At 41.4% G+C, this 25,920-nt stretch overlaps 1 protein-coding gene across 4 annotated transcripts in view; it reads right to left on the bottom strand.

Moving 5' to 3' along the window:
* LOC139376194 (E3 ubiquitin-protein ligase mib1) overlaps window positions 1–22,782 on the bottom strand; it is a 91,845-nt gene extending 69,063 nt beyond the window's left edge. For 3 of the 4 annotated variants that reach the window (XM_071118480.1, XM_071118481.1, XM_071118483.1), the window contains exons 1-4: window positions 21,704–22,775; window positions 20,986–21,157; window positions 10,467–10,596; window positions 1,562–1,666 (exon numbers count right to left, since the gene is read on the bottom strand). In XM_071118480.1, the coding sequence (XP_070974581.1) occupies window positions 1,562–1,666; window positions 10,467–10,596; window positions 20,986–21,157; window positions 21,704–21,932 (636 nt within the window). In that variant the 5' untranslated portion in view covers window positions 21,933–22,775. Of the gene's footprint in view, window positions 1–1,561; window positions 1,667–10,466; window positions 10,597–20,985; window positions 21,158–21,703 lie in introns of all 4 variants that reach the window. The other variant, XM_071118479.1, reaches the window with a different exon arrangement.
* Window positions 22,783–25,920: the final 3,138 nt, after the last annotated feature.

Raw genomic sequence — 25,920 nt, 5'->3', positions numbered from 1 at the left:
ACAAGGCAGTGCAGACATCTATCCAGAGATGAAGGAACACAGCAGGGTTCACTAACAGTTCTGTCCCAAATGGCACCCTAGTCCCTATATAGTGCACCACTTTTGGTCTAAGGTAGTGCACTTTAAGGGAATAGGGTGCCATTTGGGATGCTAGCCATGTTCATAGATGTGTGATATCAACCAACTTGACTCTTTTTGGTGCCCTTTTGCACAAAACAAATGTGTAAAAAGATAAGGGAAAGGAAAGCACGCTGAGGAAATGCAGTCTTTGGTAAATGTGTGAACCCAAGAGACCAGAAACTACTTTGTCAAAGTGCAGTTTCTTTGACCTTGTCAACAGTGCTCTTTTTCAGTCTAACTACCAATAACGTCAAAGCGTGTTACAAAAAGTGTTAAAGTAACAGATAATTTAAACACAAACAGCAAGGTTGACCAATGACCAGGATATCAAATAATATCTATTTTTTATTATTTTTGGGGGGCATCACATATAATCCGTGCTGTAGTTCAGTCTCTCTTAAATTCTGGGTCGAGACCCAGTCTGAGTAAAAAAAATTAATAATGTTCTCTTATAATTTTAGGACTGTTTCAGCTTACTGTTGAGACGAAGAATAGTAGAAAACACAAGGTGCAAGTTTGAAATGTTTTGTTGTTTGAAATGTTTTATTTTGTTATGTCAGTCACTGAGAGAGTCACTCAATTAGCCGGGCATGTGCCCAGGCGCCCTAACCTCCAGAGGGCCCACATTGATTTTATTATTTAGTCTCACTCAGATAACATAAGTCATGATAAAATGTGTAGAATTGTAAAAAACTTGCTTCAAAACAGCAACATTTTCTCTATGCCCCATCACATAATGGTAGAATTACTGGGGGGGATTGCTGGGGGTAAAAAAAACATACATTTCGCTCCGCCGTCAAGGGGATTGGGGGGGCACTAAAATGTTTTGCCTGCAAGGTGGGGGGCCTCCCAACCAAATCTTGTTTAGGGTATCTAAAAGGGGGCATGTTTTCATGAGCTTCAATCTCAGGAAACCATAGAATTTCTAATTTGGGTCCGTCCCAGAATGAAAAAGCTTAAGAACCCTTGTTTTATTCAATCAGATGCCGTATACCTGAACCCCTCAAACCTACCAGACCTATTAGAATAACAAAAGACAAATCTGTTACGCAACCCAGTGCTCTGATTGGCCGTGTTCATAAAAAGCAGGAGTGTTCCGCACCAATCAGCATGCTGCCTGCCTGTCATTTGTGGCTCGTGTGAGACCCCTCCTCCTTTTCTCTCCACCCACTGAAGCTGACCTCCATGTTTGCTCTCTTCCTCATAAAGAAAGAAGGGAACAGATTGCCTTTCTCATGTAGATCCCCCCTCCCTCCTTCCAGCTGCCTGCCACAATGGGGCCCCGGCTGCTGGCTGGCTCTCCACCACAAAAGCTTGGCAGCACAAAAAAGACCCCAAGCTCTGTGGTCAAACACAAAGACCAACTGACAGCTGATCTTTTGTGAGTGAGAGAGTGAGTGAGTGAGTGAGTGAGTGAGTGAGTGAGTGGTGCTTTACTCACCATCCCCTCGAAGCCCACCCTGTAGAGGTTCTTGGCCCCGTTGTCCCAGAGTACGTAGGCTGCACTGTGGGGGCTTGCTGCACTCCAGTCCTGGATCTCTGTCACCTGGGGAGGAAGAATGAGAGAGGAAAATATGAAAAGAGTGAGGAACTAGCAAAGACATTCCCATCTAAGAATCATGCTAAAGGCATGCCTTGGGGTTTTCATACACACTGTTGGATATGTCAAATGTATTTTGTGGATTTGGGCAAATAAACAAATAATGGCACCTAAATATATATCATAATATATAATTTAACATGGAACCTCAGACAGAGCCTAAAGAGTAGAAATGATGGAGTGGGTATACACAGTGCATTCGGAAAGTATTCAGCCTTGACTTCCTCCTTTTCCTACGTTACAGCGTTATTCTAAAATGGATTAAATTAACTTTTTCCTCATCCACCAACATTCAATACCCCACAATGAATGAGTGAAAACAGGTTTTTAGAAATTTGGGAAAATATATTAAAAATACAAAACTGACATAAGTATTCAGAACTTTTGCTATGGCACTCAAAATTGAGCACAGGTGCATCCTGTTTCCATTGATCATCCTTGAGACATTTCTTCAACTTGATTGGAGTCCACCTGTGGTAAGTTGAATTGATTGGACATGATTTGGAAAGGCACACACCTGTCTTTATAAGGTCCCACAGTTCACAGTGCATGTCTTTGCAAAAACAAAGCCATGAGGTCGAAGGAATGGTCCGTAGAGCTCTGAGACAATATTGTGTCGAGGAACAGATCTGGGGAATGGTACCAAGAAATGTCTGCAGCATTGAAGGTCCCCAAGAACACAGTGGCCTCCATTCTTAAATGGAAGAAGTTTGGAACCACCAAGACTCTTCCTAGAGCTGACCATTCTGAGCAATCGGGGGAGAAGGGCTTTGGTCAGGGAAGTGACCAAGAACCCGATGGTCACTCTGACAAAGCTCCAGAGTTCCTCTGTGGAGATAGGAGAACATTCCAGAAGGACAACCATTTATGTAGCACTACACCAATCAGGCCTTTATGGTAGTGGCGGGGGCCAGACAGAAGTCACTCCTCAGTAAAAGGCACATGACAGACCACTTGGAATTTTCCAAAAGGCAACTAAAGACTCTCAGACCATGAGAAATACGATTCTCTGGTCTGATGAAACCAAGATTGAACTCTTTGGCCTGAATGCCAAGCATCATGTCTGAAGGAAACCTGGCACCATTTTCAGCGGCAGGGACTGGGTGACTAGTCAAGATCGAGGGAAAGATCAACGGAGCAAAGTACAGAGAGATTCTTGATGATCATCTGCTCCAGAGCGCCCAGGACCTCAAACAAACTGGGGAGGAGGTTCACCTTCCAACAGGACAACAACCCTAAGCACACAGCTATGACAATGCATGAGTGGCTTCGGGACAAGTCTCTGAATGTCCTTGAGTGGCCCAGTAGGAGCCTGGACTTAAACTCGATCGAACATCTCTCAGACCTGACAACGCTGTCCAACTTTATAGAGTACCAGACGCGCACACCAAATTGGGGTTCTCTTTCTCCGCGCACGCTGTTTGAATCTGATTTCAGATGTTCTAAATTGATAAAATCTCAAATCTAGTGCAAAGGCGTTTTAGAAGCATTGCCTCCATAGCTAAAACCAGACAGTCATTCAGTCTTCTAAACTCCAGACTCCATTTAATGCCAAGATGATTATTTATTTTCGATTATACTTTGGTAATGCTTTTTGTGACGAGTAATGTAATGTTACATGGAAAATACAACTAACGGGACGTAGAACTAAATGTATATCACACTCGCACAAATGCGACCAGTTATATTTCGTATTTGCATTTAATTTCTTTCACTAGCAAATGCGAGTGAACTGCTGGCACTTTAGAGCCCACTGAAAGTCCATCTTTTGTTTGCTAACATTAGCTTGAAAAAAATTGTGTTTACCTTTCCACAAAACAGAGTCGAAAAGGGATTTGTGTTTACGTACAGCTGACAAACTCCGCATCACAACAAACAGGAGGGGCAGACATGGGGTAGCTACATCCAATAATGGTGTATTAATCTCCATGTCCGTTGACACAAACTCTGTGCATGTCTGTGTGTTGCAGCTTGAGAATCTGGAAGTTAGATTTACTCAGTGGCTTAATTGTTTATTAAAAAAGGTTTAAAAAAGTGTATAAGAAAATGTTTTTAATAAAAAATTAATAAAAACAAAATCAGGCCCTATTCATTTGAGCATACTTTTAACTCGTACCTGTGTACATGGACAGAGAATTGCGTAGTTGGCAGGTCTGATCTCTGGAAAGACCTGAAAATAACTGTGCAGGGACGTTCCCCATCAAACCTGACAGAACTTGAGAGGATCTGCAGAGAAGAATGGGAGAAAGTCCCCAAATACTGGTGTGCCAAGCTGGTAGCATCATATCAAAGAAGACCCAAGGCTGTAATCATTGCCAAAGGTGCTTCAACAAAGTACCGGTTTCTGCTCTCGTAAAAGCCTGGGTTTTATGCACGTTAACACCAGAAGCTAATTATCTTAAATGGATCAATTTAAAGTGTGGGTTCACAGCTCCAACCAGACGTGTTGGTCATTACTGCGACGTGGTTAATAAAGAGAGTTTTGAACACTGATGTGAAACTTTCTGGTTATAACCTTTTCGGGAAGACAGATCTTCCAAAGGTGGTGGGTGGGTGGAGTGGCAATCTTTACCAATGAACACCTTCAGTACTCGGTTATCTCCACCAAGTCTGTCCCCAAACTATTATATTTGTTGGTTTTACGCATTCAACTTTCAAATAACTCTGTTGACTGTTGCTGGGTGTTATCCGCCACCATCAGCACCGGTCTGTATGGGAGGTTCCCATTTCTTGGAAGGCAGCCACGGTGCATCTTTTATTTAAAGGGGGAAATCAATCTGATCCTAACTGTTACAGGCCAATTTCTATGTTGAAATCAGAACATCTGCTGTCTCAGCCACTGCCTGTCACCAAGGGAGTACCCCAAGGCTCGATCCTAGGTCCCATGCTCTTATCAATTTACATCAACAACATAGCTCAAGAAGTAGGAAGCTCTCTCATCCATTTATATGCAGATGATACAGTCATATACTCAGATGGCCCCTCGCCAGATTTTGTGTTAAACACTACAACAAAGCTTTCACTGCCCTTAACCTTGTTCTGAACACCGCTAAAACAAAAGGTAATGTGGTTTGTTAACCTCTCTGGGGTAGGGGGCAGTATTTTGACATCCGGATGAAAAGCGTGCCCAAAGTAAACTGCCTGTCACTCAGGCCCAGAAGCTAGGATATGCATATAATTGGTAGATTTAGATAGAAAACTCAAAAGTTTCTAAAACTGTTAAAATGTCTGTGAGTATAACAGAACTGACATAGCAGACAAAAACCCAGAGGACAAACCATCCAGGGGTAAAAAAAAAATTGGGGTCATAGGATTTTCCAATTGTTTTCTATGGGATACCCTTATTATTAGGAACCTGGTTGCAGTTCCTGTGGCTTCCACTAGATGTCAAAAGTCTTTAGAAAACTTTCAATGTTTTTCTTTTGAGAAATTAAGAAGTAGTCCTATTAATTCAAGTGTCACTCCAGGTGGACTCTACTGTTTTGGTGTGGGTGAACAGGAGCGGGCTCCACGTTGTTTTTATCCGATATTAGAAACAGTTGATTCCGTCTTAAATTTGATTGATTATTTACTGTTAGGGTACCTGAGGTTGGATTAGAAACGTTGTCTGAAATGTTTGGACCAAGTTAACAGGTAACTTATTAGATACTATGTAGGCATTTTGGGCGAGTTGAAACCAGTGTATTTCTGAATCAAACGCGCCAAATAAATTGAAATTTTTTGGGACATAAAGAAGGACATTATCGAACAAAAAGGACCATTTGTGATGTTTCTGGGACATATTGGAGTGCCAACAGAAGAAGATCTTCAAAGGTAAGGCATTAATTATTTGGCTATTTCTGACTTTTGTGGCACACCTGCCTGGTTGAAATATGTTTTGCATGCTTTTGTATGCGGGGTGCTGTCCTCAGATAATCGCATGGTGTGCTTATGCCGTAAAGCCTTTTTGAAATCTGACACAGCGGCTGGATTAATAAGAAGTTAAGCTTTATTTTGATGTATAACACCTATTTTCAAGAACGTTAAATATTTTAATTTAGTATTTTTGAATTTTGCGCTCCGCAATTTCACCGGATATTGGGGTCCCACCTGCCCGTAAGAAGTTAAGAAGAATGCCCCTCTCCCCACCGGTGTGATTACTACCGCTGAGAGTTTAGAGCTTGAGGCATGGCTAGAAGGTACATTGTCCTTCTCTCAGCACATATCAAAGCTGCAGGTTACGGCTAAATCTAGACTTGGTTTCCTCTATCGTAATCGCTCCTCTTTCACCCCAGCTGCCAAACTAACCCTGATTCATATGACATTCCAACCCATGCTAGACTATGGGGACGGAATTTATCGATTGGCAGCTAAGGGTGCGACTAGATGTTCTTTACCATTGCCGAGTTAAATAAAATAACCTGAGTAAAGTGTCTGAATACACGCAATTTCCTTTGTTTCCCTTTAATAAATCTGAAAAAATTCTACAAACCTGTGTTTGATTGATGTGGGGGGAAAAAAACTATTTATCTATTTTAGAATAAGGCACAACAAACGTAACAAAATGTGGAAAAATGTCTGAAAATATACAGTGCACTCGGAAAATAAGACATTTTTTGAAGTACAGCTATGAGGCTAAGGCAAGATTGGAAAAATATTACAATAGAACAGTAAATAAAGTATCCCTTTAATTAAGTCTGACCAACTTCCCTCTTTTACGTACAGTTGAAGTCGGAAGTTTAGCCAAATACATTCCAACTCAGTTTTCACAATTCCTGACATTTAATCCTAGTAAAAATTCCCTGTCTTAGGTCAGTCAGGATCACCACTTTATTTTAAGAATGTGAAATGTGGGAATAATAGTAGAGAGAATTATTTATTTCAGCTTTAATATCTTTCATCACATTCCCAGTGGGTCAGAAGAGGACATTTCTCCAAAAAGGACGATCTTTGTCCCCATGTGCAGTTGCAAACCGTAGTCTGACTTTTTTTATGGTTGTTTTGGAGCAGTGGCTCCTTCCTTGCTGAGCTGCCTTTCAGGTTATGTCGATATAGGACTCGTTTTACTGTGTATATAGATACTTTTGTACCTGCTTCCTCCAGCATCTTCAAATAGGTCCTTTGCTGTTGTTCTGGGATTGACTTGCACTTTTTGCAACCAAAGTACGTTCATGTCTAGGAGACAGAACGCGTCTCCTTCCTGAGCAGTATGATGACTGTGTGGTCCCATGGAGTTTATACTTGCGCACTATTGTTTGTACAGATGAACGTATTTGGAAATTGCTCCCAAGGATGAACCAGACTAGGAGGTCCACAATTCTTTCTGAGGTCTTCGTTGATTTCTTTTGATTTTCTCATGATGTCAAGCAAAGAGGCACTGAGTTTGAAGGTAGGCCTTGAAATACATCCACAGGTACCCCTCAAATGATGTCAATTAGCCTATCAGAAGCTTCTAAAGCCATGACATAATTTTCTGGAATTTTCCAAGCTGTTTAAAGGCACAGTCAACTTAGTGTATGTAAACTTCTGACCCACTGGAATTGTGATAAAATGAATTATAAGTTAAATATATTTGTCTGTAAACAATTGTTGGAAAAATTACTTGTGTCATGCACAAAGTATATGTCCTAACCGATTTGCCAAAACTATAGTTTGTTAACAAGGAATGTGTGGAGTGGTTGAAAAACAAGTTTTAATGACTCCAACCGAAGTGTATGTAAACTTAGAACTTCAACCGTATATACTTAAAGATGAATTATATTCTTATTCAGGCCCAAGTTCTATTTCTCACTTTGTGGGGTAAATAATATTCATTATAAACTAACAGTATATCTGCTGCTGGGCTGGGGAACTTGAAATAGCAGTTGAATGTGTGGAGGCGGGAGTTGCCTGAGCATATTGCTTTCAGCATCGTAAAACAAATTATACTATTAAATAACACAGCAAAATGAGTCCTTTAAAATTGACTGTGGGGAATCTTATATTGAATACAAGTGGAGTCTAGACCGGAGCAGGATCCAGCGACAGAGCAAATCAGTTGGACGGGCATTTGATTTCCATAGGGGAGCAAGTTCTCTCGCCAATGGACCTCCTATTTTTTATGGGCTTTTAAGACATGTAGCCTAATTTAACTGTAAAATGAGGCTACATGTACTACATTTTAATAGGGTGTATGGGTCAAAATGAAACTTTGGTTGTGGTGTTATACTTTGTATTCCATGTTGCAGAGCAGCTTCTCAGGAACACAGAAGACTATTTCAAGAGGATAGGACTTAACATTAATGAGATATCTTACTCAAGTAATTGGTGGTGGGGGGGAAACTAACCTCGCCAAAAAGGCACCAAATCACCTGTCTGGATTCTTAATTTCATTTTGGTCATATTGTTATGACATTTTCAGGGCTGATGTAGAACAGAAACGATTCAAATCATTTTGTATTTTATGAAAATATGCAAATGAGTCTGTATGGAATACATAATTACAGGAACTTAAGCCCAATCATTTAAGGTAGGGTGCTACTATTTACAAATCATAAAGCTTTATGCAAAACAGAGTTTGTAACAATGTTAAACTTTGTGAAATTCGAAAATATCTGTATATGTTATGCAAATGAGTTACATACTAACATGCTAATTAGTCACACAGAGCCTGGCACACAGACACACACCTTTCACCAAGTATGTACTGTAACAAAGGCTAATAACATAGCTTACTTTTAAGATAGGCCTACACCCGAGTTTCATTGTAATGTTATTTTTGGTGTTGATGAATTAACTGCATCGTTTCAAGTAAATAATTAGCCTAGGCTCAGAAGAGTCAGTGGGATGCCTGCTAGCCAACAGCACAGCAAGATAGATGGAACACGTTTTCAAATTCACTGGTATTTAGCTGCTATTTAAATTGATTGTAGTGCTGCAGCCACATAATACTGGTAGTTTCCCCTAGAAAGAATAAAACAATCAATCACAAAATTCGCCGCTGGTACAAAACAGCCAATGCTGCACAGCGCTGCCTCGCAACAATAGCCTCAGCGAACGGCGTCCAGCACTCCCACACAGCTAGCAAGCTAACACCAGTCAAGGAAATCGGGATGGCGGACGTGAATTTGGTCATGTCCCTGACAACACATACATCAAAACGTAGCTACGAAGCTCTGCTTTGCAACCTGCTACATTTATTGTGTCTCTGATGGAAAAAATACAACGTTTCACCTTATACTTCAGTCCAAGGATGTCCAACGACCGTGAAAGAACCTCAAGATTTTCCAATACTTCTAAGCATTACAATGTCACATCGATCTTACTCTGGTAGGTTGAGGAATGAATACCTTCCACCAAAAGCAAATATGTACACACCGATTTCACAGGTTTCACAAAAAGGGCTTCCTCCACAGAGTAGAACGTTCTTAGCACGGCACTTGCTTTACATTTCGGGTTCATATCTCGTAAATGTCATAAATTAAACTTTGGGGATTTTTAGACATGGGTAACAACAGCCATATTCATGTTGATTTCAAAGGATTTATTATATTTTGACGACCACAATATTGCCATTTAGTAAAAATGTATTTTATATAATTCTTGCATAGCGTCCATGGTTTGTTGCATCACCCAACAACCTACTTTTAACATGGCATGAAGACAACCAGTCATGCTTTCATCATTGTCAAACAAATCACTTCAAAAGTATGTTACCGTAGCACGTTATTCCAAAATAATTCTGGTATTTAAACAATGCAATGTGCACCCACTAACTTTCCTTCAATTAGCAAGTGGTTGAAGCTGTCTCACTAGAGCAGGGCCTAACATGAACACCCACCACCTGCAGGTAGATTTTGGCATTGGCGGGAAAAATGTCATTTTCACCAGCCACATTGGCGGGTGGTCAGGGCTCCACAGTGCGAGCATTTCACTCGCATTTGTAAGTAAGAAGTCAAGTATAAATGCTGCAGTAGCTGTTTTCAGAGTACTTCCGCAGTGTTGTATCATAGATGGTAAATTAAATCGCACAAAGTCAAAGAACTATGAATCCTATATAGCCTATTCCACCTAGTGCTGCAACACTGCCTGGCTGGGGGCTGTGCGCATGTGAAGAGCTGAGTGAGATTCATTTTTAGACACGCTAAGCGTAGGCATAAAAGTTAGTCTAATTTACTTGAAACAAAAGTCTACTGAAGTGAGACTGTCATTGTGTATCTTGGCTATTTATTTACATCATGTTATTTGTCACATACACATGGTTAGCAGATGTTAATGCGAGTGTAGCGAAATGCTTGTGCTTCTAGTTCCGATAATGCAGTAATAACCAACGAGTAATCTAGAGCTCTATGGAGCTGTTCTCTTCATAAATCTACAATGTGAATGTTGAAGCTGGAATGGTGAAACTGCAATGGCCATTTGCAATACCACAACAAATTTAGGGCAAACAACCAACACTTTTTATCCCTCTGACATCATCGCACGAGCAATACAACAGCATCATATGTACTACATTGTTTTTTGCCACGATCCACAACACTCCCCAGCTCTGCTCCGTCAACAAAACAAAGTGTATTGAAGTGTATTCTGTGGCGATGACGTATGCACGTCTTTTCACAATTATACTTATGTAGGGGACTGACTGGGATGGAACTAGTCAGTCCAAAGGAACTAGGCTGGTCCCCACAGTCTTCACACTCCTCCGATCACCTTCTGGAACCTAATGGAGGAAATCACACCGTAGCAAGACATTTTTTCATGGTACATTTTTTTGCAACAGAATGAGTACCTTTCCTCTCCTGCCGTTGCCTCCGTCCTGGTCCTCCCACTGCCAGTCCACTCCCCTCACCACCCGGCCACCTGTGTAGATGCCTCGGGCTGTGATCTTCTTCGACTTGCGCCGAGACTCCAACAGGACTCTGTCAAAATAAACAAGAAAATGTATGTTCAATTTACTGACAGTGTATGACAATAGTTGTAATTTGATGGGTGTTGAAGATGGAAATATTCAATCAATGTTGGATAAAGCTGGATGTTTATTTATGGTGGCATTGAAAGACCTATTATTGGGGACATCATGAAGTTGATGTATTAGTCCATCTATGATTTAGGTCTACTAGCTATATAGGTTTTTACAATGTTCATTCAATGTTATTAGCCAAAAACTAACTTTGTTAATATGCCAATTTAGACCTTTTCAAGACCTGAGCATCTTTGGTCACTAACGTTAGATAGGTAGAATATTTCAAGATGGCCGTCAAAAACATACCAAGACTCCTCAACTCCATCTCTTTTGATGAAGGCTTAGAGCTGCTAACTGGATTTGAGAGGAGACTAATCGAGGATGTTTAACTGCGCAGTGTACTAAAAACGGTCCCAGTTTTGATTATTGGGATGAAAAACCATGCTTGGCTAGCCATGAAAACAGACTGAACCATTACCACAACAGTGAGCAGTGCAATTGGCTTGCCAGATGGGCCTGCCTGATCGTCAGAGCAACAATACCAACATATCTAGGCTATACACTTAGTTTAACCACTGCCAGTGAAAAATTAACTCTACAGCCCATTGCCAGCACAACAATGGATTAGGCTACCCCAAAGTAGCCTCATCCATAGTGTCTAACGACATGTTAAACTTATTATGGCTGGGGGGCAGTATTGAGTAGCTTGGATGAATAAGGTGCCCAGAGTAAACTGCCTGCTCCTCAATCCCAGTTGCTAATATAGGCATATGATTAGTTTATTTGGATAGAAAACACTCTGACGTTTCTAAAACTGTTTGAATGAAGTCTGTGAGTATCACAGAACTCATATGGCAGGCAAAAACCTGAGAAAAACCCAACCAGGAAGTGGGAAATCTGAGGTTGGTCGATTTTCAACACAGCCACTATTGAAGTTAGGAAGTGCAACATGACCAATATCCCACTAAGGCTTCCACTAGATGTCAATCGTCTTTAGAAACTTGTTTGATGCTTCTACTATGAAGGGGGGCTGAATGAGTCAGAGGTCTGACAGCAGTCACGCACTGGTCACGCGCATTTCACATGAGAGGTATCTCCCGTTCCTTTGCTTTTCTGAAGACAAAGAAATTCTCCGGTTGGAATATTATTGAAGATATGTTAAAAACATCCTAAAGATTGATTCCATACATCGTTTGATCTGTTTCTACGGACTGTAACGGAACTTTTTGACATTCCGTCTGCAACTAGTGAACGCGCTTCGTGAGTTTTGATTTGTTTACCAAAACGCGCTAACAAAAGAAGCTATTTGGACATAAATGGACATTATCGAACAAATCAAACATTTATTGTGGAACTGGAATTCCTGGGAGTGCATTCTGATGAAGATCATCAAAGGTAAGTGAATATTTATGTTATTTCTGACTTCTGTTGACTCCAACATTGCGCATATATGTATTTGTTTGTCTGAGCGCCGTACTCAGATTATTGCATGGTTTGCTTTTTCCGTAAAGCTTTTTTTTATTTTTATCTGACACAGCGGTTGCATTAAGGAGAAGTGTATCTAAAGTTCCATGCATAACACTTGTATTTTCATCAACATTTATAATGAGTATTTCTGTAAATTGATGTGGCTCTCTGCAAAATCACCGGGTGTTTTTGGAACTACTGAACATAACTCGCTATTTCTGCTTTTTGTGACACCTCTCTTTGGCTGGAAAAATGGCTGTGTTTCCGTGGCTTGGCTCTGACCTAACATAATTGTTTGTGGTGCTTTCGCTGTAAAGCCAATTTGAAATCAGACACTGTGGTGGGATTAACAACAAGATTACCTTTAAAATGGTATAAGATACTTGTAGGTTTGAGGAATTTTAATTATGAGATTTGTTGTTTTGAATTCGGCATCCTGCACTTTCACTTGCTGTTGTCATATCGATCTCATTAATGGGATTTCAGCCCTAAGAAGTTAAAAAGATTGAGGGCACCTGGTTCAAAAACATTGCGCAATTACTTGTGTCAAACCTCTATTTGGGTACCAGCAAATAATCACATTTCAAGAAACCTTGTCTTGTCTTTGACCTGGATATTCCAGCGCTTCAAAATAACAAATAGGATTTGGCTTGTTTTATTTACTAGTTGCTGGCATGCATCTTTCAGACTCAGGGGTCATCCTGGGTTAACCCTTGCACACTGTCTATTGAGAGTAAACAAACATAATGAACAGCCTATAACAGTGCCTAGACTAGACACCTTGATTTATTCCACATTTTGTTATGTTCCAGCATTATTCTAAAATGGATTATATAAAAGCAAATCCTCAGCAATCTACACACAATACCCCATAATGACAAAGTGAAAACAGGTTTTTAGAAATGTTTACATATATATACACATACACATACACACACACACACACACACACACACACACACACATAAAATAATACCTTATTTACATAAGTATTCAGACCCATTGGTATGAGACTCAAAATTTAGATAAGGTCCTACAGTTGACAGTGTACGTCTGAGCAAAAACCAAGCCATATGGTTGAAGGAATTGTCTGTAGAGCTCCGATACAGGATTGTGTCAAGGCACAGACCTGGGCAAGGCTGCCAAAAGATCTCTGCAGCATTGAAGATTCCCAAGAACACAATGGCCTACATCATTCTTAAATGGAAGCGGTTTGGAACAACCAAGACTCTTCCTTGAGCTGGCCGCCCAGTCTAACTGAGCAATCAGGGGAGAAGGGTCTTGGTCAGGGAGGTGACCAAGAACCCGACGGTCAAGCGTCATGTCTGGAGGAAACCTGGCTCCATCCCTACGGCGAAGCATGGTGGTGGCAGCATCATGCTGTGGGTATGTTTTTCAGCAGCAGGGACTGGGAGACTAGTCAGGATCGAGGCAAAGACGAACAGAGCAAAGTACAGAGAGATCCTTGATAGAAACCTGCTCCAGAGCGCTCAGGACCTCAGACTGAGGCGAAGGTTCACCTTCTAACAGAACAATGGCCCTAATCACACAGCAAAGACAACGCAGGATTGGCTTCGGGACAAGTCTCTGAATATCCTTGAGTGGCCCAGCCAGAGCCCGGACTTGAACCCGATCGAACATCTCTGTAGAGACCTGAAAATAACTGTGAAGCAACACTCCCCATCTAACCTGACAAAGCTTGAGAGGATCTGCAGAGAAGAATGGGAGAAACTCCATAAATACAGGTGTGCCAAGCTTGGAGCGACATGCCCAAGAAGACTCAATGCTGTAATCGCTGGTAATTCAACAAAGTACTGAGTAAAGGGTCTGAATACTTATGTAAATGTTTTATTTCAGTTTTATATTATTAATAAATTAGCAAAAACATTTTGGGCACTGTGTGTAGATTGATGAGAAAAAAACAACAATTTAAAACAATTTAGAATAAGGCTGTAAAGTAACAAAACGTGGAAAAAGTCAAGGGGTGTGAAGTTTCACAGGTATATATTTGGAAAAGTATGCATCATGAAATTGTCTGCTCCGTAGCATTGTTATTACATGACCGATGAGGCACGCATCCATTTATGCTTCAAACCCAACTTTATAATAGATTATATTTTACTCAAAATTCCATGACTTACTGTAAGGCATTGTTGGCAGAATAGATGGATGCAGTTCAATGCATGACTCATATAATTTACCAATACATTTCTTGGTAGCTATCAAGTTGTAAATCACAGCTGGCCTGGTACATTGTTTGCTGCCTCCACCCATTCGGGATGCACTGCTCAAGTTTCAAATACTCAATATGAAAATGTAAAATAAAAACTGACAACTGTCACTAAGGATGTCAACACAATCCATCTAGCAAGGGCAATGATGACAAGTCCGTCATAATGTGGCAATTAGACTAGCGCACATGTCAAACAAGGCCCACGGGGCAAATAGGACACAAAAGCGAGTATAAATGAGTGAACAGTTGAGTCATCTACTTTATGAAATTACAGTCTGATGCACTTGCATCTGTGAATTGAACTTCAATTGCGTTGCTTTTGTGTGTCCCGTTTACAGCGCGCAGCGGTGGGAAAGTGTACAGACACATGCCAGAGTCCTAGCTAGGCTACTAAACTGTTGCAGTCTGGCATCGGTTTTTAAAGTTTGACAATGAATAATCAAAAAACAAAACCTGCAAACCATCCAAAAAACCATGTGTATCCAGAAAAATGTAGGCCTATTACAGGAACATTTGAGCAGTAGCCTAGGCTGGCTACTCAACTACAAGACATTTTGAGCGCACCATACACCAGTGCTGCATTCAACCGCACCGGTGATCCATGTAGTGCAACAAAAATGAAAAACATGTTTTAAGTTACAACATATTGCTTCGTTTTTGTTTTTTGGAGTTATTAGGGTCGCGGCATATTATGCAGATCTGCAAGCATAGCAGCAAAGACAAACATTTTATGGCTTAACAAAAAGTATTTATCCCTTTTGTTTTAATATGTTAAAATGCTATATACAGCACCCATATGTACATAAGTGCACAATATAAAGTAGCAATTTTTTGGTCAAATCAAATAGGCTAAATTTGGCCCGCAAATTAGTTGTGGTTTTTCCAATATGGCCCGCTAGCTGTTGGGAGGATGTCATGAAATTGGGAGTTGTTGAGTGACCGACTTTTTCACTCATATCGTTTTTTTGGTGGCTACAGCTAGAGATGCAGGTGTCATTTGGTTAGCTAGCAAGAAATGAGAATTGCTATGCTAGCTAGCTATGGTGAATTTGAACGATTTATCCACAGTTACCGTCTCTCTTAGTTGCCAATCAAATGCATTTGGCATCGATAAAATGGGCGGGCAGGGAAGTACACATTCAGTTGTCAAAACGTGGGTTTAGACAAGCATGCATTGGCAAGCAAGAGGCAGAAGGATGAGCAGGCTAGAGGTCGACCGATTAATCAGAATGGCCGATTAATTAGAGCCGATTTCAAGTTTTCATAACAAAATGTTGTTGTTTTTTTACACCTTTATTTAATCTTTATTTAACTAGGAAAGTCAGTTAAGAACACATTCTTATTTTCAATGATGGCCTAGGAACAGTGGGTTAACTGCCTTGTTCAGGGGCAGAACGACAGATTTTTACCTTGTCAGCTCAGGGATTCAATCTTGCAACCTTACGGTTAACTAGTCCAACGCTCTAACCACCTGCCTCACGAGGAGCCCGCCTGTTACGCGAATGCAGTAAGAAGCCAAGGTAAGTTGCTAGCTAGCATTAAACTTAATCATAATCACTAGTTATAACTACACATGGTTGATGATATTACTAGGTTATCTAGCGTGTCCTGCATGGCATATAATAGATGAAGTGCGCATTCGCAAAAAAGGACTGTTGTTGCTCCAACGTGTACCTAACAGTAAACACCAATGCCTTTCTTAAAATCAATACACAGAAGTATATATTTTTAAACCTGCATATTTAGCTAAATGAAATCCAGGTTAGCAGGCAATATTAACCAGGTGAAATTGTGTCACTTCTCTTGCGTTCATTGCACGGAGAGTCAGGGTATATGCAACAGTTTGGGCCGCCTGGCTCATAGCGAAATAATTTGCCAGAAATTTACGTAATTATGACATAACATTGAAGGTTGTGCAATGTAACAGGAATATTTAGACTGATGGATGCCACCCGTTAGATAAAATACAGAACGGATCCGTATTTCACTGAAAGAATAAACGTCTTGTTTTCGAGATGATAGTTTCTGGATTCGACCATATTAATGACCTACGGCTCGCATTTCTGTGTGTTATTATGTTATAATTAAGTCTATGATTTGATATAGCAGTCTGACTGAGCGATGGTAGGCACCAGCAGGCTCATAAGCATTCATTCAAACAGCACTTTTGTGCATTTTGCCAGAAGCTCTGATGTTTATGACTTCAAAGCTATCAACTCCCGAGATTAGGCTGGTGTAACCGATGTGATGTGAAATGGCTGGCTAGTTAGCGGGGTGCGCACTAATAGCGTTTCAAACGTCACTCGCTCTGAGACTTGGAGTAGTTCTTCCCCTTGCTCTGCATGGGTAACGCTGCTTCGAGGGTGGCTGTTGTTGTTGTGTTCCTGGTTCGAGCCGAGGTAGGAGCGAGGAGAGGTACGGAAACTATACTGTTACACTGGCAATACTAAAGTGCCTATAAGAACATCCAATAGTCAAAGGTTAATGAAATACAAATGGTATAGAGAGAAATAGTCCTATAATTCCTATAATAACTACAACCTAAAACTTCTCACCTGGGAATATTGAAGACTCATGTTAAAAGGAAGCACCAGCTTTCATATGTTCTCATGTTCTGAGCATATATTGCACTTTTACTTTCTTCTCCAACACTTTGTTTTTGCATTATTTAAAACAAATTGAACATGTTTCATTATTTATTTGAGGCTAAATTGATGTTATTGATGTATTATATTAAGTTAAAATAAGTGTTCATTCAGTATTGTTGTAATTGTCATTATTTCAAATAAAAAAAAATTAAATCGTCTGATTAATCGGTATCAGCTTTTTTTGTCCTCCAATAATCTGTATCGGTGTTGAAAAATCATAATCGGTCGACCTCTAGAGCAGGCTACTTCTCCCCAACGTTTATCAGTTCAATTTTGACGGCCAACTAGCTGAAAAGGTTTGAAAGGGTTTATCTAATGTTCCCTTGATAGATTTTAGCTCATCTGGCTAGCATTAGTTGTCGATCTTAATGCTGTTTATGTGCATAACCGAGGGAGCGATAGCCTACCTTTTCATGGTTGTTTGATCAATAGGACTTTTAATTTCCCAAACGTAAGAGGACTCCCGTGGTATTTACATATTGGAAGAAATCCAGTCAGGTATGTTTTGTGGATTTTGGCGAATGCGTTCTAATGGTGGACAGCTTGAAGCATGGGGGTCTGCTGTCCCCACTTGCTTCAAGATGTCTACCATTGTTCCTGTAACCAAGAAAGCAAAGGTAACAAAACTGACTATCGCCCCGTAGCACTCACCTCTGTCATCATGACATGCTTTGAGAGGCTAGTTAAGGATCATATGTACCTTACTTGACACGCTAGACCCACTTCAATTTGGTTACCACCTTAATAGATCAACGCAATCGCCATCGCACTGCACACTGCCCTATCCCATCTGGACAAGAAGAATACCTATGTCAGAATGCTGTTCATTGACTATGAAACAACACCTTCACTTCGCTGACCCTCAACACTGGGGCCCCACAAGGGTTTGTGCTCAGCCCCCTCCTGTACTGCCTGTTCACCCATGACTCCAACTCAATCATCAAGTTTTCAGACAACACAACAGTAGTAGGCCTGATTACAAACAATGACAAGACATCCTACAGGGAGTAGGTGAGGGCTCTGGGAGTGTGGTACCAGGAAAATAACCTCTCACTCAACGTCAACAAAACAAAGGAGCTAATCGTGGACTTCAGGAAACAGCAGAGGGAGCACCCCTTATCCACATCGACGGGACTGCAGTGGAGAAGGTGGAAAGCTTAAAGTTCCTCAGTGTACACATCCCTGACAAACTGAAATGGTCCACCCCATAGACAGTGTGGTGAAGGCGGCGCAACTGCGGCTCTTCAACCTCATGATGCTGAAGACATTTGGCTTGGCACCTAAAACCCTCACTAACTTTTACAGATGCACAATTGAGAGCATCCTGTCGGGCTGTATCACCGCCTGGAACGGCAACTGCACCGCCCGCAAACGCAGGGCTCTCCAGAGGGTGGTGCGGTCTGCACAATGCATTACCGGGGGCAAACTACCTACCCTGTCCTTCAGCACCCGATGTCACAGGAAAGCCAAAAAGATAATTATGGACAACAACCACCCGAGCCACTGCCTGTTCACTCAGCCATCATCCAGAAGGCAAACTCAGTAATGGTGCATCAAAGCCGGGACAGACAGACTGAAAAACAGCTTCTACCTCCAGGCTATCAGACTGTTAAATAGCCAGCACTAGCACAGAGGCTGCTGCCTATATACATAGACTTGAAATCAATGGCCACTTTTAATATGGAAAACTTGTCACTAATGTTTACATATTTTGCATTACTCATCTCATAAATATATACTGTATTCTATTCTAATGTATCTTAGTCTATGCCACTGACATTGTTCGTCCAAATATTAATATATTCTTAATTCCATTCCATTAGATGTGTGTATTGTTGTGAAATTGTTAGATATTACTTGTTAGATCTTACTGCACTGTTGGAGCTAGAAACACAAGCATTTCACTACACCCGCAATAACATATGCTAAACATGTGTATGTGACCAACAAAATTTGATTTGATGATGCAAAGTCTCACTATTGCTACTGCCTGTAAAGACACAGTCCAGTTCAAAGTGAATGATGGCAGACCCGTGTGGCAAATGGCTTATTTGCATATAGGCCTACTGTAGCCCTGGTCGGCTATGGCGTCCCAGTCTGCGTACGCTCCGATCCTGAACAAGACAAACTTTTTTATTAGGTATTATTTGCCGCAGTGTCTATTAATTGTCCAATCGCACTGCCGCTTTCCAAGTCCATATAGCTATAGGATTTTTACAAATGCCTTACCATGTTATTCCCAAACGTTCTATGAATTTATGAAAATTACCTTAAGTACTCGCTTGTCAGAAAACGTTTTTTAAAATTCAAACAAAAACAATAAGTGTCTTTCTTCCTTGCGGTGTATACGAACAGATTTTTTTAAATGTTCATGTTGACAAAATGCTGTCAGTTCCACTTTAAATGGCAATTGGTCAAGAGAGAACCCACAGACTCATAAATAGCCAGACTGCCGACAGTCAGTGTGGCATAACAAAAAAAAGTCCATTGTGTCTTCAGTTCAGAGCCGTGTCTGTGGGGGGGATGGGGACAATTAACAGTCTCAGGGGAACCGAAGTCACAGGTCGTTGAAAGGGTGCCAGCGGTCTCGCCATGCGTTTGGTTTGTCCCTTTGGATCTAATAAAGGGCTTGAAGCAGTTGGAGGGACTGCTATAGCACGAAAATATATCCACTGTATGTAATAATGCAGTAACATGTCCTGGTTGCATTCTCTGCACATTACGTTTCAGTCAGTTCACTTTGAAAACCACAGAAACACACTCATTTTTGTTTTCATAAACTAACTTTTCAGCTCCTTTTATTATTGGGGGAGGCAGGTAGCCTAGTGGTTAGAGCGTTGGGCCAGTAACCGAAAGATTGTTAGATAGAATCCCCGAGCTGACAAGCTAAAAATCTGTCGTTCTGCCCCTGAACAAGGCAGTTAACCCACTGTTCCTAGGACGTCATTGTAAATAAGAATTTCTTCTTAACTGACTTGCCTAGTTAAATAAATGTAAAATAAATACATTCTGAATTTTACATTTCTGTCCTATCATAACCATTGAGGTTCAATAAGAACTGGAGACTGAGTCCAAGATGTCAGACCATTGTTTTCAAGGTAATCTACTCATTTTCGTATACGACGATTCATACGGGTTCAATCCGGTTTATACGGACCAACATCACATGCGTACTAGCACGACTTCATAACATCATCCAAAAACATGGCAGACATTAGATGAATATAAATATAAAATGTTAATATTGTCAGCTGTGAGTGATGGGGGAAAAATTAGGCTCAGCAACAATTATTTGAATAATTCCATTCATGTGTTGCGCACAAAAGGTGATGACTAAAGTGTCTTATTAGGAATTTTCAAATCTGACTTCTCTATGTAGCAGAACTGTCGGAGCATTCGAAACCATGCTTCTTGACCGGAACCCTGGCCCGTTGACCATAACATTCTCAAGACAGGTTTGTTGTTATGATTTGGCATTTTATGCAGTTATGCTTTGTCTTTCATTTGTAAATCTTCTAGGGAAGCAGATAAAGACAGACATGGACAGTAACATAGGATTGGCTGAGGCTCCAACAACATCCCTGCTTCTGAAATAGAGTCTGAGCAGTCGCCTGGCAACAGAGAGCCATGATCGGTGGCCACATGTTGAGTCTGCCTAGAAGGCTGGGCTCAGGCACCACTTCTCAAATGTCAGACAGAGAGACAGCCAGGGAGAAACAGAAAGCCGCAAAACAGAGAGTAAAATGGGTGGGTCCCTCAATATAAATCAACCAAAGGATGTAGATTAGAATTGTTATCAGTTAAATCATTACTAAACCATAGAGTTTGTCATTGACGTGGGGCTGAGTTGACAAAGCATCCCTACACATTGGTTCCACGTTGTCTTTATTGCGGTCACACTGCATAGATAATCAGATCTCACACTGAGTAACATGACTGCATTGAAAATGACCTGGAACGTAATCATTAGCTTCAGAGGGCAGCTGACAGTACTCACCTCTCGCTGCCAGGGGTGGTGATCCTGTAGAAGCGGTGTCGCAGGTGGTGCTTGTCTCCGTGGTAACAGGTGGTACAGAGGTCATAGTTGGTGCACTCCGCACACTTCCAGCGGATACCGATGATAGGCTGCTGGCGGCAGGTGTCGCACATAGTACCGTCATGCTTGATACCTGAGAGGGAGTAGTAACAAGGCAGTCAGGAACATTTCTGCTGGGCAGCAGGTTGCCTAGCGAGTGGCGCAGGTGTCTAAGGCACTGCGTCGCAGTGTTGCGGCGTCACTACAGCCTGTGTGTCTGCTAAATGACTCAAATGTAAATGTTGGAGGTGTCAAGTGTGAAGCAATGATGCCTCTGCCCGCAGCTCTGGGGCCTGTTGAATTGCCATCTTCGTGCTGTACCATCCTTCATCAACACAAATAAAAGGAAGCATACAGTACTCTAGGTCTAAACACTCAGAGGGCGAAGTTAATCACAATGCTTGCTTTGATGAAGACATCTTAAGTAGTCATCCTCACGTCTAACTCTCTAGATGTCAATCAAACTCAACGTGCTCCATGTAGCACGCTTGATACATTGCAATAACTTGTAACGTGGCGGAATGCCAAACAACCGTGTACACATCAACACCCAAATGCATAGGCTAATATAAACAAATTATTAACAGAAACAGGACATACGATATGTTTAGCGATCACAGAACCAGCAGGGCAACATTACCTGTGGGAGCACTGTCAAATATCCTCACGTCGTATGCACCAGAGCACCGGTAGTTGGCCGCAGTCCCGTTATCCCAGACAACAACCACTTCTTCCGGACTTTCGAAACTCCTGACGGTGCCGACATGTCCCTCTCCACCATCCTGTTTTCCCCATTTCCAATCGGGTCCACGGATCACTCTCGCACCAACTCCTTCCATCATCACACGGTTATTCCTGCCAGTAGTCATTTACGAAAAGGTCTCGCAAATAACGTAACACAAAAAATATATAGCCAACTAGCAGGATATGCTAACTAGCTAACTACCTGTGTTTGGCAGGATAATTTTGAGAAGCAAAACCGTTCTGTTGTCCAGAAAAACACAATTTAGCAATATCTTGTTAGCTTGCACGTTTCGTTAACTAGGCTAGCCTGCTTGCGGTAAAGTTCCAAAACAATATAGCAGACACAAGCTAACAGTTAGTTGCAAAGGCAAATATACATTGCTAGTCAAATGTATCGTAGTGTAAATGTAACAAAGGTTTGGTTAGCTTGCTTGATAAAACAACGCGTTGTACTGGAAATCAAAGCCAAGCTAACTCACTAACGTTAACTGTTAGCTAGCTAGCTTTGCCAACTAGCAACTGCCAAACATTAGCTACCAAAGTAAGCTGTTGAATGGCACGCACTTTCCACTCCACAAGCTGTTCGTCTGCAATGTTATGTAAATAACTGGTATGTCTCAGTATCCCCTTTCATGTGCTTTTCGTCCCAAGAGCACAAGACATTGTCACCCCAAGAGCGTGTAAAGTAGCCACATCGTCACGAAATGGTATACCGTTATTAGCTAGCTATTTAGTTAGCTAGCTTGTGCCTCTGCAAGAATGCCACCTCCACAACTTAACGTTAGACCACTAGTGTAGATTCGTCCTTTTTGTTGGATAAATAATTTCATTCGTAGGTACGTTTAGCCTATGTATTGGATGTATGTCTCAAATGTATTTATTTTGTCAAATGGCTCGCAGAAGTAAACTCAGTATAAACGCGTCGCCATTATTGTCAATCACCAAGCAGACGGAAGTTTACCACAGATAAACAATGAGACAGATATTTCCCTGGATGTATAAATGTGAAGCATCCGCTTGATGTTTTCTCTCACTACCAAATTTGGTAGTGAGAGGAAGTCCACTGGCGAGTGCAGTGGGAGAACAGGGAACGAGATGGCTTTTGGCCGATATTCTGCACATTTTATCATCATGAAACCTTTGATCTCAGTACAGTTTTCTGTTCCCAAAATTATAATATGTTATGAAGAGTGGACTAAGTTTTGTAGACTTTGCCATTGGGGAAAAAATCGCTGTTTAGAAGGAGTGCAAAGGCGAATTAAGTTACTGCACACAAACACTTCAGAATAGGCGTTCCCCCAACGGAAATATGCAGATAAAGCTAGAACACGCCAATAGGATCTCTCTAGCTCGTGCTTGGCTCTGCCCACCTCATGGCTTGTTCTGCACACTATGACTCATTTGTTTCCATTGGAAACGACAGGCATATGTGTCTCTTGGTTTAGTTGTAAAAATCTTTGGGTTGACGACGAAGATGTTTTGGTTTGGAAAGCGAGGGGTTTGCCGCGTTCAAACACTAGTAGGAACTAGGAAACGCGGAAATATTCGACATGCCGATTCGTTGTACACGGCACGTGCATATAACTACAAAAATATCAAGTCCGATGTTTCTGCGTTGTTCAGTTCCGAATAGCACATGAACCCAGCAATAGACAAGCTCAAGGTGGGGCAATTTGTTTTGTCGAAAATGCAACATGCAAATGTTCTCAAAATGCAAAACGAGGGGTTTTATTACTTATTTTATTGAATGCATTTCTCCAATTTCTTCCTAAATGCATTTCCTCTGTTTTAGCCTGATGTAGTTGCACTCTTTGTAGGACTATGATAATGAAGCAGCCGAGGCATATGATATACACTGCCCAGTATATCAGATAAACCACCCTGTTCACGAAAATAGTATGCTCCTACAGACAGTGAGTCACGTGGCCGTGGCTTGCTATATAAATCAGGCAGACAGGCATTGAGGCATTCAGTTACTGTTCGATTGAACATTAGAATGGGCAAAAAGAGTGACCAAAGCGACTTTGGTCATGGTATGATCATAGGTGCCAGGCGCGCCAGTTCCAGTATCTCATGCACGACAGTGTCTAGTGTTTACCGAGAATGGTGCTACAAACAAAAAACATCCAGTGAGCGGCAGTCCTGTTGGCGAAAACAGCTCGTTGATGAGAGGTCGAAGGAGAATGACAAGAATTGTGCAAGCTACCAGGCAGGCCACAAACAGGCAAATAACAGTGCAATACAACAGTGGTGTGCAGAACGGCATCTCGGAACGCACAAATCGTCAGTCCTTTTCACAGATGAGCTATTGCAACAGACGACCACACTGGATTCCACTCCTATCAGCTAAAAACAAGAAGAAGGGTCTCCAGTGGGCACGCAATCACCAACACTGGACAATTGAGAAGAGGAAAAACATTGCCTGGTCCGACGAATCCTGGTTCCAGTTGCGTCATGCTAATGGCAGAGTCAGGATTTGGCATGTGCAGCATGAGTCCTGGTGGCGGTGTGTGGGCAATGTTTTCCTGGCAAACGTTAGGTCCCTTAATACCAAATGAGCAACGTTTCCATGCTCTGAAGAATTCAGGCTGTTCTGGAGGCAAATGGGGGTCCGACCCGGTACTAGATGGGTGTACCTAATACTCTGGCCACTGTGTGTGTGTGTATATATATATATACACACACACACAGTGACCAGAGTAATGGTGATTTTATATATACATGTATATAAAATCATGTTTTAACCAAAAAAGTGCTCAACAAATCAAAATATATTTTATATTTGAGATTCTTCAAAGTAGCCACCCTTTGCCTTGATGACAGCTTTGCACGTTCTTGGTGGCAACATCATGTTGTGGGGATTTTTTGTCAGCGGCAAGGACTGGGAGACTAGTCAGGATCGAGGAAAAATGAACGAAGCAATGTACAGAGAGATCCTTGATGAAAACCTGCTCATCGTCAATTTCTCCCCCGATTGCTCAGGTTAGCTGGGCGGCCAGCTCTAGGAAGATTCTTGTTTTTTTACATTTGGAAAAAGTCAAAGGGTCTGAATACTTTCTGAAGGCACTGTGTGTGTGTGTGTGTGTGTGTGTGTATGTATGTATGTATGTATGTTTTATATATATATATACACTCTGTTCAAAAATTTGGGGTCACTTAGAAATGTCCTTGTTTTTTTTGTCCATTAAAATAACATCAAATTGATCAGAACTACAGTGTAGACATTGTTAATGTTGTAAATGACTATTGAAGCTGGAAACGGCTGATTTCTAAGGGAATATCTACATAGGCACACAGAGGCCCATTATCAGCAACCATCACTCCTGTGTTCCAATGGCACATTGTGTTAGCTAATCCAAGTTTATAATTTTAGAAGGCTAATTGATCATTAGAAAACCCTTTTGCAATTATGTTAGAACAGCTGAAAACTGTTGTTCTGATTAAAGAAGCAATAAAACTGTCCTTCCTTAGACTATCTGGGGTTCGATTACAGGTTCAAAATGGCCAGGAACAAATAACTTTCTTCTGAAACTCGGCAGTCTATTCTTGTTCTGAGAAATGAAGGCTATTCCGTGCGAGAAATTGCCAAGAAACTGAAGATCTCGTACACCGCTATGTACTACCCCCTTCATAGAACAGCGCAAACTGCCTCTAACCAGAATAGAAAGAGGAGTGGGAGGCCCCGGTGCACAACTGAGCAAGAGGACAAGTACATTAGTGTCTAGTTTGGTTACATATTTTTGGTTATGTAGTGTATGTGGACACCTGCTCATAGAACATCACATTACAAAATCATGGGCATCAATATGGAGTTGGTCCCCCGTTTGCTGCTATAACATCCTCCTCTTTTCTGGGAAGGATTTCCACTAGATGTTGGAACATTGCTGCAGGGACTTGCTTCCATTCAGCCACAAGATCATTAGTGAGGTCGGCACTGATGTTGAGCGATTAGGCCTGGCTCGCAGTCATCGTTCCAATTCATCCCAAAGGTGTTCGATGGGGTTGAGGTCAGGGCTCTGTGCAGGCCAGTCAAGTTCTTCCCTGCCGTTCTTGACAAACCATTTATGTATGGACCTCGCTTTGTGCACGGGGGCATTGTCACACTGAAAAGTT

This window comes from Oncorhynchus clarkii, chromosome 20 (genome assembly GCF_045791955.1).
Source record: "Oncorhynchus clarkii lewisi isolate Uvic-CL-2024 chromosome 20, UVic_Ocla_1.0, whole genome shotgun sequence".
NCBI classification, from domain to species: Eukaryota; Metazoa; Chordata; class Actinopteri; order Salmoniformes; family Salmonidae; genus Oncorhynchus; species Oncorhynchus clarkii.
This window is presented reverse-complemented; position numbering and strand designations above follow the sequence as displayed.